Below are 16,204 nucleotides of genomic sequence, written 5' to 3' on the forward strand. Positions count from 1 at the left end.
TATTTTCCGCTATCTATCATATATATATATATATATATATATATATGAGGAGGATTCAAACAACACCGGTGTAACTTTTATTAAGTGTTACACCGCTCAATAAATTTATATTAAATGTGAATTTTGTAAATTCAACTGTTAAATTGAAAATTCATATCACATTATATGTGTATATTAAATTTTAGTATATTTTAAAATAAATATATTATATCAATTTTATTTTTATAAGAATAGAGTATCAAATCATCTTGGATTAATCTTGGATTAACAAAATTTGATATACACATATAATGTGATATGAATTTTCAATTTAACAGTTGAATTTACAAAATTCACATTTAATATAAAATTATGAGCAGTATAACACTTAGCAAAAGTTATACCGGTATCGTTTTATTCCTAAAATTTCTTTGAGAATACGAAATAGAAATAACTTTCCATACATATATTTATTTATTTAAGGTAAATAATAAAATATATTAAAAATTAAATATCTTTAATTTCATTGTTTTAAATCTTAGCAAATTATTTTCCTACTGTACCAAAAAACAAATCTTTCAAATTTTAAAAGTACTATTTAGTGATTACATGATAACCATCTAATCATATTAACTCAGGAATTATTTTAAGAGAAAATAATGTATATATAAATAATGTAAAGTTCTTATACAATATTATCCTTTAACAAAATATGATTTGTGATAAAATTTTTAATTTTTACAACAGTTATTTTAAATTAAAATGTCATATATATCGCAACTATTCTGATTTTAATTGACAATAGATCATATATATATATATATTATTATAACAATATATAGAATTAAACTCTTATTATTTTGAAAATGGTTATATAGAAACCAAATTATTTTTTTTTTAGAATTTTTCAAAACTAACCAAAAAAACTGGAGAACAATATTTATATGCATTAAACATATTTGCAATGATAAAAATATGCTTTACCTATAGTAACTTATGCTTTGTAACACATAAAACTTGTAGAGCACGTCTATTCTTATGCTCGTTAGACAGAGAAAAAATTATTGAAGATTGAAAGCTACACATGCGCAAGTTGTGCTAAAAGATAGGAAAAGGCAGAAGCAGAGTATACAACAATAAGTGAATTTGTTCACTAGCTCTCAAAGTTGGCCCCACCACAATTCCAACTATATCTCACTCTCTATATATAGAAGATCATTCATTCAGTATTACCAAATATCATTGCATGTTTGTGTAAGTGTGCAAAGCTTCAAAGCAATGATATATAAGAACATCAATACATTAATTCACCACTCATCATAACATTTTATTAATATTCTTTTTGGGTTCTAGCTACCATAGATATCTCTCATCGCAACATATTTCACATATAATAGAGATTAAACACAAATTCTTTGTGACATAGATTGTTTCTACATCGTGTATTGTAAGGTAACTGATCACTACACCAATTTATCAAGTAAACACTTTTATTAATCTGTGTATACTTAATTTTTTTTATATATATTTCTCTTTCTATACCATCCTATTACTGTGTTTATACTTTTCGATTATTTTTTTTTTATCTCTTTAGGTATCAACACATGTACTGTTAATATGTCTGAGAAGGAAAAAAAGGACGAGAAGGAATATTTTAAATTCGACGATGAAATAGTGAAAGCACAGAAAGCAGCAGCTATGAAAAAGTGGGAACAATTCAAGGCCATCATCAACAACAAGGAGTTACTGAAAAAGCCTTTTGACATGTTTGGGAACACTGCAATTCATGTAGTAGCTCGCTCGGGACGCGAACAACAACAAGTCTTGATAGAATTACTCCACATGCTATCTCACACGGAGCAATTAGATGCGTTGAGGTGGCAGAATTGTGAAGGGAACACAGTTCTTCACGAGGTGATGTTGCTGGATGATCCAAAGATGGTGGACGTGATCATGGAAGTTGATAAGATGATGGAACATGATAAAAAGCCACTTCTGGAGATAGTAAACAACGCTAATGAAACCCCAGCTTATAGGGCTGCAAAGTATGGGATGCTACGTGTGCTCAAGCACTTGCATGCAAACTATGGCATTGAGTATAAGCATTTTCCAGACCAACTATTTAAGGGATTGAAGCGTCCAATTCTTCATTATTGTCTGCTCACTTTTAATTTTGGTAAGTTCCTTATTATCTTCGAGGTTTAACATATCATTTTTATTAGTTCTTTAAGTTTTTAAGAATTTTTAATTACGTCTTTAAATTATGAAAACAGTTATAATGAGATGCTTCATATTTTTTGTACTTTAGTCGTTGGAGTTAGAAATTTGTTTTTGTTTAAAATCTATAAAATTTCACAATTTTTATTTTTATTTTTATATTTCCATATCTGAACAATCACTTTTATGTATGTATTAGATTTTAATCATTATCTATAAAAGAAACTCTTACTAATCTAGAATTCTTATTATTAGATTAGGATTAGGAATTAAAGCATGAAACAATATAAATAATGATATGGAATAATCTAATGTGTTTGTTCATGTGCAATGATATAGGAAATATTTTGTAAAATTTTATAGATCGTAAATAAATTTTTAACTCTAGAATTAAATTATAAAAATATAAAAAGATTTATAAAGATCAAATTACAATTTTTTTTTTTAATTTAAAGACTTAATTGAAATTTCCCAAGAAATTTAATTAGGGACTAAATAATGTATTAAACATGTATGTGATGAATAAAACTTAATTATTGACTAGTTTTCTTAATATAATTTAGGTTTAATGGTAATATACCATGTAAAAAGCTTTCCACAATCAACCAAATATAAATCACAATTTTTAAGATGGTTAATAATTGAACCCATATAATTCTATGATAAGGTAAAATGGTGCATTATGGATCTTTTAAATTTTGGTCAAAGTTAGTTTAAGTGATTTAACTTTTAAGACTAGTTTAACCTTTAAAAATTATATTTATTATATTAATATTCTTTCACTACAAAAAATGTTACATATAATGACATAAAAAAAAATGTTATTATATGTATAATATACGTAAGTACATATCTATTTGACATATAATTATATACAATTTTAATGTTGATTTTGAATGAGATTTAATAACATATTTTATTTGTCACTATATATACACATTTTTTAATAATATATCAACATATATTATATTTATTATGAGAATAAAAGTAATTTTTAGTGATACATATTATATAACTATAAGATGTGTGTCATTATATAACATTTTTTTAGTGTTTTTGATCTTATTAATTGATTGAATAATAAGTTCTTTATAAATGAAAATATTATAAGTAAATGAAAATACTAATTAATTAATTAAAAGTCAAATTTATTTAAATAAAAAAACAATAAATTTGTTCGATAAATTATTATTTAATATATATTTTTTATTTTGAAATATTTAATTTAATCCCCTTATTCTCAAATGTTGAATTTGATTCTATAATATTAAAAACTAAATTGGGAGAGGGAGTTCAGAACAAATTGGTCGGGTATGTATCTGCTTAATGTCATAATGTGTAACCTTTTCTTTACCACAGGCACTGCTATTTGGTTGCTCGAAAACATAGGTAAACGTCTTGCTCGAAAAAAGGTTAAGAAACTTCCAAACAATACTGGGGAAGAGAATAGAGATGAAGAGGATAAGGATGGAATTGCCTGTTTAAAGGTGTTATCAAAAATGCCAATGGCTTTCGAGAGCACAGATACCCGAAAAATGGGACTTACAAAGACACTCATATATAAATGTACGTCACTGTCTTCACTTCATTCATTTCACTCTTATTTTTTTTACTTGTCAAATTATTCTTTTTGATTACGAGCAACAAGTGTTAAGTTTATTTATTTATTTATTTATTTTTCTTTTTAAAGGTAACAAGTGTTAAGTGTTGAACTTAACACTTCGTATATATACTATGCTCCATATCTCTATATAAAAAATAAATATATTTAATTCATTAAGATCAATAAAAAATAGTTAAATTAATTAATAAGATCATAATTTAAAATCTTATAACAAAAATATCTATATCACAGTAATTATATTTAATGGTACTATTCAAAAGTTAAAAAATATTTTTTTTTAACTATTGAGAATGATTTTTATAAAAAAAAAAAAAATAAGTAGATGTTTTATTAATAAATTAACGATAAATTAAAGGTATGCAAAAAAAAAAATTATTAACTACTATATTTAAAACCATCAACCTTATATTTTTTTTATATAATTAAATAGTACAACAATACATGTAACATTAAATATCTGTTAACAAGTGACATGGGACATAGTATCTGTTCCTTTTGATTATTAGTAACATTAAATATCTGTTAACAAGTAACACATGAATTAAATATCTGTTCCTTTTGATTATTAGTAATTTTCTTTTTGTCGAGATAGATGCAATAAATAATGCTAAGGTACTTATTTTCGTTAATTAATTGCAATTTGGGCGAAAAGTGCTTCCTGAGGATGGATATGAATCAGAATCGGAAGAAGATGATGCCAGAAACAGTTCAGTCAAAGTCACAAGAGATGAAGAAAGCAGCCAACCAAATGATGAAAACAAAACGACAACCAAATCAAGTATCTTATTTCTCTCTTTAATATGTTTTTCTTTTTTCAAGCCTGAATGCAAATAGAGGAGTCATGATAATAGACTTTTTTTTTTTAGTTTTTGTTTTTCCTTTCAATACTCTCTTTTATCTTTAAAATATATAATAAAGTCAACTACGTAGTGAAATTTAAAATAGTATATAAAAAATTTTAAATTTGAATTTCAATGTCATTGATTATAATTTTGATAGGTAAAATAATAAAATAAAGTTAACGTGAATTTTAATGAATTAGTATATTTTAGAAGATAATTAATACATAAATTTAAGTGTTAGAAGATATTATTTTAATAAAGAGAAAGTGTTAATTAAAATTAAAATGTATTATTGTTATTTATCATCCATACATAATCCTTTGTGTGCATGTGAATATTCTTAATGTCTTATTAAAAAAAGTTATTTATAGACAACTAATTTCTAATTAACAATTAAAAAATGTAATAAATATAACATATACAGTGAAATGATAAGTGAGAGTTACCACAATATTTTTATAAATTGGAGTGTTTTGGGTGTCTGTTTTTTAAATTAATAAAAATAATGTAAAGTATGAATTTTTTTTTCTTTTTTACTTTTACTTTCTCTCTCTTTATATTTAGTGATGTGTTCTTGGCAAAAAGATGATCTAAATAATTAATTTACTTTTTCTTGTCAAGTATTGGTTTAAGTGTTTTGAATCGTTTTGTAAAACTCAAAATAACTTTAAAAAAAATACAATAAGATTCTATTTGTTGAAGTAGAGAGAGATTTTGTGAATTTTTTATTCAACTCATTCTTCATAATTTGTACACAAGTGTTAAGAATCTCAGTTTCATCATGATTCATAATATATATATATATATATATATATATATATATATATATATATATATATATATAAATCCTTACTAAATTCAAACATTTTGTATATATATTAAATTTTTAAAAAAATATATATATTAAAATAAAAAAGATAAAATAATTCTAAAATCTAATATTCACGTATTTTAAAAAAAACAAAAATAGCTTCAAAACCTTTCAATATATAAGAGTACGGTAGAATTTCTCGTGATTAATGCTAATGAAATATTTAGTATACATACATAAGCGTGAATATCATTTGCATCCTTCATGAAGGTAAAATATAGTACAAATACCTATTGTTCTCACTTGGAATAGCCTTTGTACCGACTTCCCTGGGCAACATCCTTCTTTTTGTTTCTCTTGGTGATGTATCTCTTTTAATGGGGGAGTACCTGCAAAAGAGACTGAGATGCTTAAGTTAGTATCTGATGATGATGTCCCTTATTTATTATGCACGTACCTTTTTAGATATGGGGTTATCTTATCTACGGGTGTTACGATTTTTGTAGTATGGGCATCGTAACCATGCCTTATATCATTGACTAGGTTTTTGGGTGACATGGCCTTACATGGTCAATGTGGTGTGCCGATGTTGCTTAAGGTTGATGTCTTTTATCCTTGGCCGAGCTCATTGACTTGGTTGGGTTGGTACATTAACCTCCTGAGCTCTGAATGATGGAAGAGTGGAGGATCTCTTGAGGCGACTTGTGGGAATGTCGCGACTTATCTTGGGTCTTGTGCTATTGATTTTTGAAATGGCACGTTCTTTGATGAAATGTGGCACCTCTTAATGACGGGCTGCACATGTCATGATGGTGCTATTTAATGAGGGGTTATGTGTCTGAAGGTTTTGTCGAGTAGTGCCTTATAAGGCTTTCTTACATGGTCATGGTTCCCACTCTTCTCTTTCACTTTACTCTTCTTTTTGCGCTTTCTTTTCGTTGCCCTTTCGCTTGTCGCTCTTCATTTTCTCATCTTCTACCATCGTTGCTCCTAAGTTTGTTATACTATTCACTTTGAGGAGTCTGTCTTAGCATCTCAAGTATTGTTTTTTTTTTCCTTCTTTTTCTTTATCATGCATTTGCCTGAGTAGCATTTGGTATGGAAGGGGATAAGGAGTTAGGTTCTTCTCCTTCTTGCACCCATTCTAGCCCTCTATGCTGCCTTGTTTAAGGCACTCTACCAAGGGGAAAGGCAAAACTATGGTGGAAAAGGAAGTAGTGTCTGGGAAAGTCATCGTTGATGGTGTCGACAAGAAGAAGAGGAAGCATGCTGGTAACAATAAGAAAGATTCTCATCCTTTGATTTCCATTTCTGGGTTTGAGTGTGTGAAGGGTGATGTTGGTAAGTTCGAGAGTAAGTTTAAGTCTGTGTCCGAGATCAACTTGCTTCGAAGTAAGTTGGCGATCTGCTCATCCTTTCTTTTTAAACTCATTATGGTCGAGCCCTACTGACTTAACAAATGCATGTTTCTATCGAGTTCGTCTTCTCCCCCATTTTTCTACATGTACCAATGTCTTTTCAGGGACGTTGGTCTTTTTGTCCCTTTTATTGCTTTCAAGTGTGCGTTCGTTAGGCAGATTAACGTCGCCCCTAGTCAACTTCACTTGAATAGTTGGGGTTTTTTCCAAGCATTCCAAGTTTTATGGTTGTTCATTGGGATAGAGGTGTCTTTGGCCAAGTTTATGTATTTTTATCAATTGAAACTCGAAGATTTACCTCTTGGTTGGGTTTCTTTTAGTGGTAGTTTAAAGGGGGGCCTATTCCAACTTTTCTCCCAATCTTATAAGAATTTTAAGGAAGAATTTTTTAAGGTCCGACTTGTCTGTACCAACCTGTTGGCCAAGCACCTTTTCCACCTTAACAAGGAGCCAAGGTTCCCCTTTTATTGGCAACAGAATCTTGTAAATTTTTTTGGCTCCGATGGTTTTGTCTTGATTGCTTTGAATGAGGAGGATATAGACAAGTTGTAGTCATTGCCTCGACCTTTGGAGAGCAGGGGCATCCTTTCTCTTTCTAGCTCAAAGAATAAGGACAAGAGTTTAGAAAGAGAGTATTCACTTATGTGTTTGGCTGATTTCATTATGAGAGACTTATGCGTTTTTTAATAACACTTCTTGTGCAATGCTTTCTATTTGGAGATCTCATGGTTAAGAGTAAATGGCGCGAGTTAAAGGCCAAATTCAACATTGAAGAGTAAGAGATTCCCAATGTTTAGGAGGATCAGGGCAGTCTTCATCCTCAGCATAAGCGAAAGAAGAAGTCTTCTAAGGCTGAGAAGGATGTGGCAACTAATGTAGTTACATCTTTCGAGGTGGTGGGGGGTAGAATACTTTATCCATCAGTCTTTGCTAGGTGGCTCTCATGTTTTTTTGAGGCCGAGTAGCATGACTTCGTAGTAGAAATTAGATTGGTCGCTGATAAACGTTGTGTTTTCCTCGTTTGCCAGGTACATCATGATTTGGTTTTAGCTAGAGTAGGCATCGAGGGAATTAAGGATGGCGTGACCTGATGCTCCATCGACTAGCTTGTCAATGCTCGGTAGAATGATAGCGGGTATGTGTCTTTAGGTCAAGCCTTGTTGAGATCGGTATAGTCGACACACATACACTACTTGTCGAAGTTCTTCTTGACCATTACCACGTTTACCAACCACGTGGTGTATCTTACTTCTTAGATAAATCCTGCGTTTAGTATCTTTCGAGTTTCGATAGCCAAAACGTTTCATCATTTTTTGCCGATTTTCCTCTTCTTATAAGCCACTAATTTATCCTTTTTGTGGATTGCTAGCTTGTGGCAGACGAGGTTGAGGTCTATGTTGAGCATGTCGACGCTTAACCAAGCAAAGAGGTTAGCATTCTTGACAATCTCGGTCATGATTTGGTTTTGTAGAGCGAGGTCAAGGTGTTGACTAATCTTTGCGCACTGCTCTGGTAGCTGGCCAATTTGGAACTCCACTAGGTCGTTGATGGGGCTTGGTCGATAAACGTTGATGTCCGATCTTGGGTCCAGTTCGGTGATCTCGGTACTAGCAAAATAGACTATCGTAGAGGAAGTATGATCATCCCCTATGTTATCCTGGTGTGGGATCTTGACCGTGAATGATGACACTTTCAGGCTTTCTATGTAGCATTATCAGGCTATTATCTTATTTGCCTTGACGGAGATTATATGGCGATCATTCCTGGGGAATTTCATTGTTAGGTGTGGGGTTACAACAACTCCGAGATGTTTAGCGTTGGTCGACCAATAATAATGTTCTTGGACATGCTTGCCTTGACAAGTAGGTATTTGACCATTATTCTCCTTGAGTTAAGGGGTGATCTGAAGGTCGTCAGTAGCTCTATGTAGCCACGTTTATGGACTCTTTCACCAACGAAGCTAACCAAGGGATCTATGTATGATCGGATAAGAGTGTGTGGGATGTTGAGCTTTAGGAATGTTAGCTAGTATAGCACGTTAGCCAAACTTCCTTGGTTAATCAACATTTTATGGACCTCCTAGTAGGCTAATTCAACTATAATAAACATGGGGTCATCCTGGTTTGGGTTGATGTTAGTGTAGTCGTCATCCGTGAAAGTGATCGATCGAGTGTGCTAGGTAGGACCTATAGAGTTGATGTGGATGTTATTGACATTCTATAATTGTCTCTTGCGGGACGAGTTGCTTGTGCCACCCCGCACGAATCCTCCCGCGATCGTGTTGATTACTCCATGAAGGGGGGCATGTTCTCTATCCTTCTCTATTTCTTGTGGCTCGGTGTTGTTGGTGTTTTGTCAAGAACTTAAGGGTTGATCAGCTTCAAGTGGGAGCCTCGACCACGCCCGCGGCCTCAACTGTGGTTTGGTATCTACCTCGGTGAGATTGGGATCGTTAGATGTATTGATTGAGCTAACTAGCCAAAATGAGCTCTTTGATCTGATATTTGAGTGTCCGACACTCCTCCGTCGTATGGTCGAAGTTCCTGTGGTAGTAGTAATGTTTGGACTTATCAGCGTTGTTGGGATTGTGCCTTGGTGGTGGTAGGGTTATGCTGGCTTCTTCTAAGATGTGGACTCAGAGTGAGTTTAGTGAATGTAGAACTCATATGAAATTTTGGCCTTGATGAGTTTTTTTTAACTGAGTCTCGTTCGATGCCCTTAGTTTGTCCATGTAGCTTTGGTTGTGTTTGCTTTGTGATCTCCTACAGACTTTTTCTCGGCACTCAACGTGTTTCTCCATCTTAATGTACCCAATAACTCGGGCATGGAAATCGTCCATGTAAGTGAAGGGTTATCGGTAGAGTCTGTCAACGAATGATCGTGGCTTAAGAGCCATAAGCATGGAATGCAGGGCAACCTCAAGGTTGAGGTTGCGGATATTGATGGAAACATTGGCAAAGAATTCCATAAATTTCCTCAGGGACTCATTTTCCCTTGTCTTAGGTTGGCGAGGGTTGCCGAGGTGATATGATAGGGTCGGATAGTGGTGTATTGGGCTATGAAGCGCTACACGAAGGTTTCAAAGTTGTCGATGGACCCTGGTGGTAGTTCGATGTACTAGTTGAGCGTCGATCCTTTTAGCAAGGTGAAGAAGACTCGGCACATGATGGTGTCGTCATTGGTCTACAGGTTCATCTGTGTGACGTACGTATCGATGTGTTTGTTCGGGTCGGTGGCCCTGTCATACCGATCGATGTTTAAGGGTGTCCACCCCGCTGAGAGGGGTACTTCCATTATACCGTCCACAAATGGGTGTCGCCGAACTCGTGCTCGATGTGGGTGAGACAGGGTAAGTGCTTGGGTAACTTCATGGACTGAACAATGTGTGGGTGTAGTGCTATGATGCGTCGATTGCGGTGAGGGGACTAGTGCTCTTCTTTCAGGTGATTACTCAATGAAGGAGGTTGTTGAGGAGGTTACTAAGGGAGTTGGGCACTTATGCACTTGTTCTCAACACGTAATGCCTGGAGATCGATTTGGTGTTGGGCATAGATGGATTCCAAGGCCTTTGCATTCTGTTGTCGCATGAGCTCAATATGCTCGAGTAGTCGCCTAAGGGTTGCCTCGTCGTTCATCCTTAACATGTTTTGATCGATTGTTGTATTCTATTGCTCTCCTGTTGTGGCTTTGGGTTGAAACCATTAGCTTGGCCGAAGGGAAGTTTCTCTCCACCCCACAGTAGGCGCCAGATGTTCTTACGTGGAATAGCCTTTGTACTGACTTCCTTGGACGAGATCCTTCTTTCTATTCCACTTGGTGTTGTATCTCTTCCGATAAGGGGAGTACCTACAAAAGATACTCTAATGCTTAAGTTAGTATTTGATAATGGAGATATCATTTATTTATAATGCATGTACCTTTCTTAATACGAGATTATCTTATTTGCGGGTGTTACAATCTTCGTGGTATGGACATCATAACCATACCTTATATTTGTTGACTAGGTTTTTGGGTGACGTAGCCTTACTTAGTCGATGTGGTGTACCAATGTTGCCTAAGGTGCCGATATCTTCTATCCTTGACAGAGCTCATTAACTCAGTCAAGTTGGTACACCTATATTATTTTTTATTTATAGAAATTACAATGATAGAGTTTGAATATAAATTTCTTTGTATAGTATTACAAACTACTAGCTTTAGAAGTTGGTTACAAATATTCATACAAATAAATACATCAAATAAAAGAATTCCATGTACTAATTAACTGAGTTGATTGCAGAAATTGGGATCATTCTATCACGAGTCAACTATGCTTTCTGGAAACGTGCAAAAGGTATATAAACCTTGTGTTAATAATTCTAGCTATACAATTAGTTAAACTAATTTTCCACCTTCCCTTTTAAATTTCAAGGTTAATTCGTATGGCAATTGTTAATTTAATAAATGATTAACATATGCATGCAGGGTACATTTATATTGAAAATATTTGGAATAAAAAGAAGAGCCACAAGTTCGCAGAGCAATTACTTGAATTACTATTGGATAGTGATGACTCGTGGAAGCAGTGTGTCTTGGTACCCCCTAATGAGCCAATAGGGTTTTCAATGAGGTTTCCTTCTAACGTCACAAAAAGGAAAGAGGACATTGAGTTGAAAGATAGGGTTGAGATGGAGGAGAGAGTAAAAGAATCACTCAAAGAAAGTAGAGATAAGAGTTTAAATTTAGCTAAGAACACTTTAGCAATGTGGGAAACGCCACTTTTCTTGGGTGCAGCGTCAGGGATTGTAGAAGTGGTGAAGCGAATAGTTGAAAGGTATCCTGAAGCTATTTCTTATGTTAACGATGATGGCCTCAACGTACTGCATGTGGCAGTGAAGCACCGTCAGTTAAAAATATATGAATACATAGTGAAAATTCCAGCGTATGAGTCATTGATAACACGGATAAGTAAAGATAAACGTACTATCTTGCACCAAGCTGCAAGCATGGACTACTATAGAGAACAAAGCGTGGCTGGTGTGGCATACCAACTGCAACGTGAGCTACAATGGTATCATGTAAGTGTTAGAGATGTATAAATTATTCATGTTTTAATAATTATTGTTACAACCAAATGTTATATGATATCTTGAGAGAGCCATAATAAAAGTGAGAAAAATATATTTATGATACGTGATATGATGTTAACAAAAATATAGAAATAAAAAAGAAATAGGAGGCCTAAAAATCATTACCTTTGTTACTACAATAGAAGGTAAGTTCAAAATCAAATGACTCAATCAATGATCACATGATCAACTTCTCAGAGTTGTTTTAACTTAATTGAGTCTTGAGTTTGAGTTTTAACTATCTAAATATATGTAGTTGTTGTAAATAATTAGAAGGACTTTATTCGATAAGAATAATTGTAGTCTTAATTTTATTGATGAAAATAATCTCAAATGGCTCATACGTAGAAAATATCTTATTAGAATTTTAATATAAAGTCATTCATGAAGTTTTTTTTTTTTTTGAAGTTTAATAACTTAAACATTTGGGATTAATTGTTGATTAATAAAAAAATAAACACTTTACCTAGCATAGAGTAAACCTTTGTTTTGTATTTTTTTATCATGACATGATTATCTCTAACTCATTAGATTAAAGATTAGTTCCATTTGTTATATTGTGACTATCACTAATTTAAAGGATTTTGCAAACATCGACACATCAGAGATTGAATAAGAAATATTTTTGTTTAATAGATCATCTTTATCATAATATGTGAGTACAAGATATCTAACTAATATACCAACTCACCGTGTTCAACTTACGATAAACCTAATAATACTAATATTATGTAATTCATCGATTTTTATTTTTATCTTTTTTTGTTATTGCAGCGAGTTAGTGAAATTGTTCCGAGACAATACTTGATGCATACCGACAAAGATGGTTTAACACCAGGAGGTCTTTTGGACATAGATCATGCAGATATGCATAATGAGGCAAAGCAATGGATGAAGGAAACATCTCAATCATGTTCCACTGTAGCAGTGCTAATTGCTGGTGTTGTCTTTGCAGCTGCATATGCCATCCCAGGAGGGACTGAAGGAGGAAGACCTGTGTTAAGTAACTCTTCTGCATTCAGAATTTTCACCATCATGGATGTTGTGGCTCTTGCCACCTCATTGGGTTCGGTGGTCATGTTTCTTTCTATACTCACTTCTTCATTTGAATTGTGGGAATTTCACAAGTCCTTGCCTCGAAAGTTGAAGTTGGGATTTATGATGCTATTTTTCTCACTCATCACCACAATGCTAGCATTTGCTGCCACCATATTGCTCACCATTCGATTGGAGGGGAACAAGAAGTCAACAACTTTAGCATACAGTTTGGCCTTTGTCATCGTTTCTATATTTGGGTTGACACAATTCCCTTTATATGAAATGCTTGAAGATCAATTCGAGAATTGTTCCCAAATTTGGAAGTCATTGCGTAAAATAGTTTAAAGATCTATAACACACATGTTCAACTTGACCTATACTTTCATTATTCCCCATAATTCATTAGTTTCTGATCATTATAGTTTTCTATTGTGATTTTGGTAAGTTGTTATTATGTGTTTTGGTGAGTTGATATTTTGTTTCAATAGTCACATCGAGTCCCAAACAAGTTTGTTGAGTTACGGATAAGCTAGCTGGCTCATGTGCATGCAAGTATTTATATATGTATGAATGGCTTTAAGTTTAATGGAAATTTAAATAAATATCAATAGTTTTTTTTCCTATATCGATATGGGATTATTTTATTTATTGTTATATAATTGAAGAATTTTAATTGATTTGATTAAATATTTATTATAATTTTGGGTGATATGTTAGTATAAATGACAATCTCATATTAAATAGAGATAACTATATTGAATCAAATATACGTTAAAAGACTTGTTAATATGATGTCTTAACTTATAGTGTGTTTGGGAAAGGTAATTTAGTAGAAAAGGAGAGGAAAATGAGAGATTATCCAAGAATTAAAAAACATGTGTGTTTGAAAGAGATGATTAAATGAATATTTGAGAAAATTACGGTGGAGTCCATGTAAATTAAATCTCACTCTCCTATGAGTGAATTTGTGTGAAATTTTTCACAAAAAAAAAAAAAAATTTTGTCAAAACTAATCCTACATTATTGTCCAAATAACTAATTGGTAAAGGGTAAAAATGTAATTATTTAAACACTATATTTTTACATAAAATCTAATTATATATATAAAAAATTAAAAATATCAATTTTTCTCAATTTCTTACCTAATTCCATTCTACCAAACAATTATAAATTTCATATCATTTTCTACCTATTTCTTATCAAATTAATTTTCACCTATTCTCTTCCATTTCCTTCAACGAGTAGTGAGTAAGTCACACAAGTGAGCTTGACACCACAACATAACCTAAAACATTAAGGCATTAGGTAGGTGGGTCCTTTTAACTTATATGTTACTCAACATGCCTAACTCTAACCAATGTGGGACTTCACTTCACACTTGAACTCCAACACTCTCCTTCAAGTGTGAACCCCTTCCACATGGTCACACTCCTCCTTAAGCGGAAGCCTTTATTTCGTCCACGAGTATTCAATGGTGGTCTTACTTGCACTGCCGTTCCACTTCAACGACACACGTCCTCCACACCTCTAGGGAGACTTTTAGAACAAGGGATGATCCCACTCTTGGATCTCCTACCAATTCCATTCGGGATCCTTCTCTTGGATCCATCCATTACCAATTCTATTGATCGATACTCATCTAAGCCGATCACCAGTCACTTCGTCAAACCATTGACTCTAATACCACTATTGGGGAGTTTCTACAATAGGGAGCACTTCACACAATGGGTAGTGAGTAAGTCACACAAGTGTGCTTGACACCATAACATAACCTAAAACTTTAGACACACTACAAAAAAAACACTTATTATCGATGAACTTTTTCTCACGGATAAATATTCGTCTGAAAAATAATTGATTCTGACAGATATTACCCACAGATTTTTTTTGTCTGAAATTTCAGATGGATATTACCTACGGATTTTTTCCGTGGGAAATTTATGATGTTTCAGACAAATATTTTTCACAGATTATCTGTCTAAAATATTGTTCATCAAAAATGGAAAAAAAATTCGTCGGTAACTTTAAAAAATTTAATGATAAAAGATTAACAAATTAAATTCTTAAATACTTAACTAATTTTCTCATGCTAATTAATTTACCAAACCAACTATTATATATATAAAATTTATAATTAAATGATAGTATAAAATAATAATTTGCTATCAATATATTTTAATATTATATAGTTAATTTTATTTATATTGAGAAATACATAATTAGTGAAATGATATATTGATGCATGATAGTCTAAAATTAAAAGATAATTTCTTAACATTTATAATAATTTTACTAATTTTGAATTATATTGTTTTTAATAAAACAAGATTATTATTTAATATAATTTTAAAATGATTTTTTAAAAATATTATCAACAATACCCACGAAATTACCGACGTTATTACCGAAGATGTATCTGTGGGTAATTATTTTTTATTAATAATTTATTTTAAAAATAATAAAATTAATTCATAAGTAATTATAATAAATAAAAATTAAATTAGATAATTACTCACGAAATTATCCATGGATGTATCTAGGGATGGCAACGGGGCGGGTCGGATATGGATTTTATGATACCCGTCCTCGTTCCCGCGACACAAACTCATCTCCGTACCCGTACCCGTACCCGTCGGGTATGTGATTTTCATCCCCATCCTTGTCCCCGTCGGGTATCGGGTATACTCGTACCCATACCCGTACTCGAAAAAAATTATTTTTTTTACAAAAAAAATATATAATATTTTTAAATTATTTTTCTATTATATTATAATTATAATTAGATTATTTCTTTATCTCATATTTTAATCAAGAGATTTCTTAATAATTACACAACTATAAATATTTCACATTATAATAAATAATTACACATAATAAAATATTAATTTTTTTTAATATAATTAAATCGGGTACGGGTATGGGTACGGGTACGGGGAGGGTATGTATATACACATACCCGTACTCGTACCTGGTTTAATTTATCGAGTTTTACCCTACCCGTACCTGGTCTAACCGGGTATTCCCCGTCAAAGTCGGGCGGGTTCGAGTATTACCCACGGTTATGAGTTTATTTGTCATCCCTAGATGTATCCGTGGGTAATTACTTTTTATTAATAGTTTATTTTAAAAATAATAAAATTAATTTATAAGTAATTATGATAAATAAA

The 16,204-nt window shown here is 32.3% G+C and overlaps 1 protein-coding gene across 2 annotated transcripts; it reads left to right on the top strand.

The window, feature by feature from the left end:
• Positions 1 to 1,204: 1,204 nt before the first annotated feature.
• Positions 1,205 to 13,660, top strand: LOC109816612 (uncharacterized). Of its 2 annotated transcripts, XM_020381682.3 has the most exons (7): positions 1,206 to 1,431; positions 1,574 to 2,155; positions 3,556 to 3,762; positions 4,473 to 4,598; positions 11,171 to 11,224; positions 11,356 to 11,948; positions 12,774 to 13,660. In XM_020381682.3, the coding sequence occupies exons 2-7, from the start codon at positions 1,597 to 1,599 to the stop codon at positions 13,380 to 13,382; spliced, it is 2,148 nt and encodes a 715-aa protein (XP_020237271.2). In that variant the 5' UTR covers positions 1,206 to 1,431; positions 1,574 to 1,596; the 3' UTR covers positions 13,383 to 13,660. The 2 variants fall into 2 exon arrangements, with proteins under 2 accessions (XP_029130896.1, XP_020237271.2); XM_029275063.2 differs by lacking the exon at positions 11,171 to 11,224 and having other exon boundaries at positions 1,205 to 1,431.
• The last annotated feature ends 2,544 nt before the right edge of the window (positions 13,661 to 16,204 follow it).

This window comes from Cajanus cajan, chromosome 4 (assembly GCF_000230855.2).
Source record: "Cajanus cajan strain Asha chromosome 4, NIPB_CcT2T_4, whole genome shotgun sequence".
In the NCBI taxonomy this organism is placed as follows: Eukaryota; Viridiplantae; Streptophyta; class Magnoliopsida; order Fabales; family Fabaceae; genus Cajanus; species Cajanus cajan.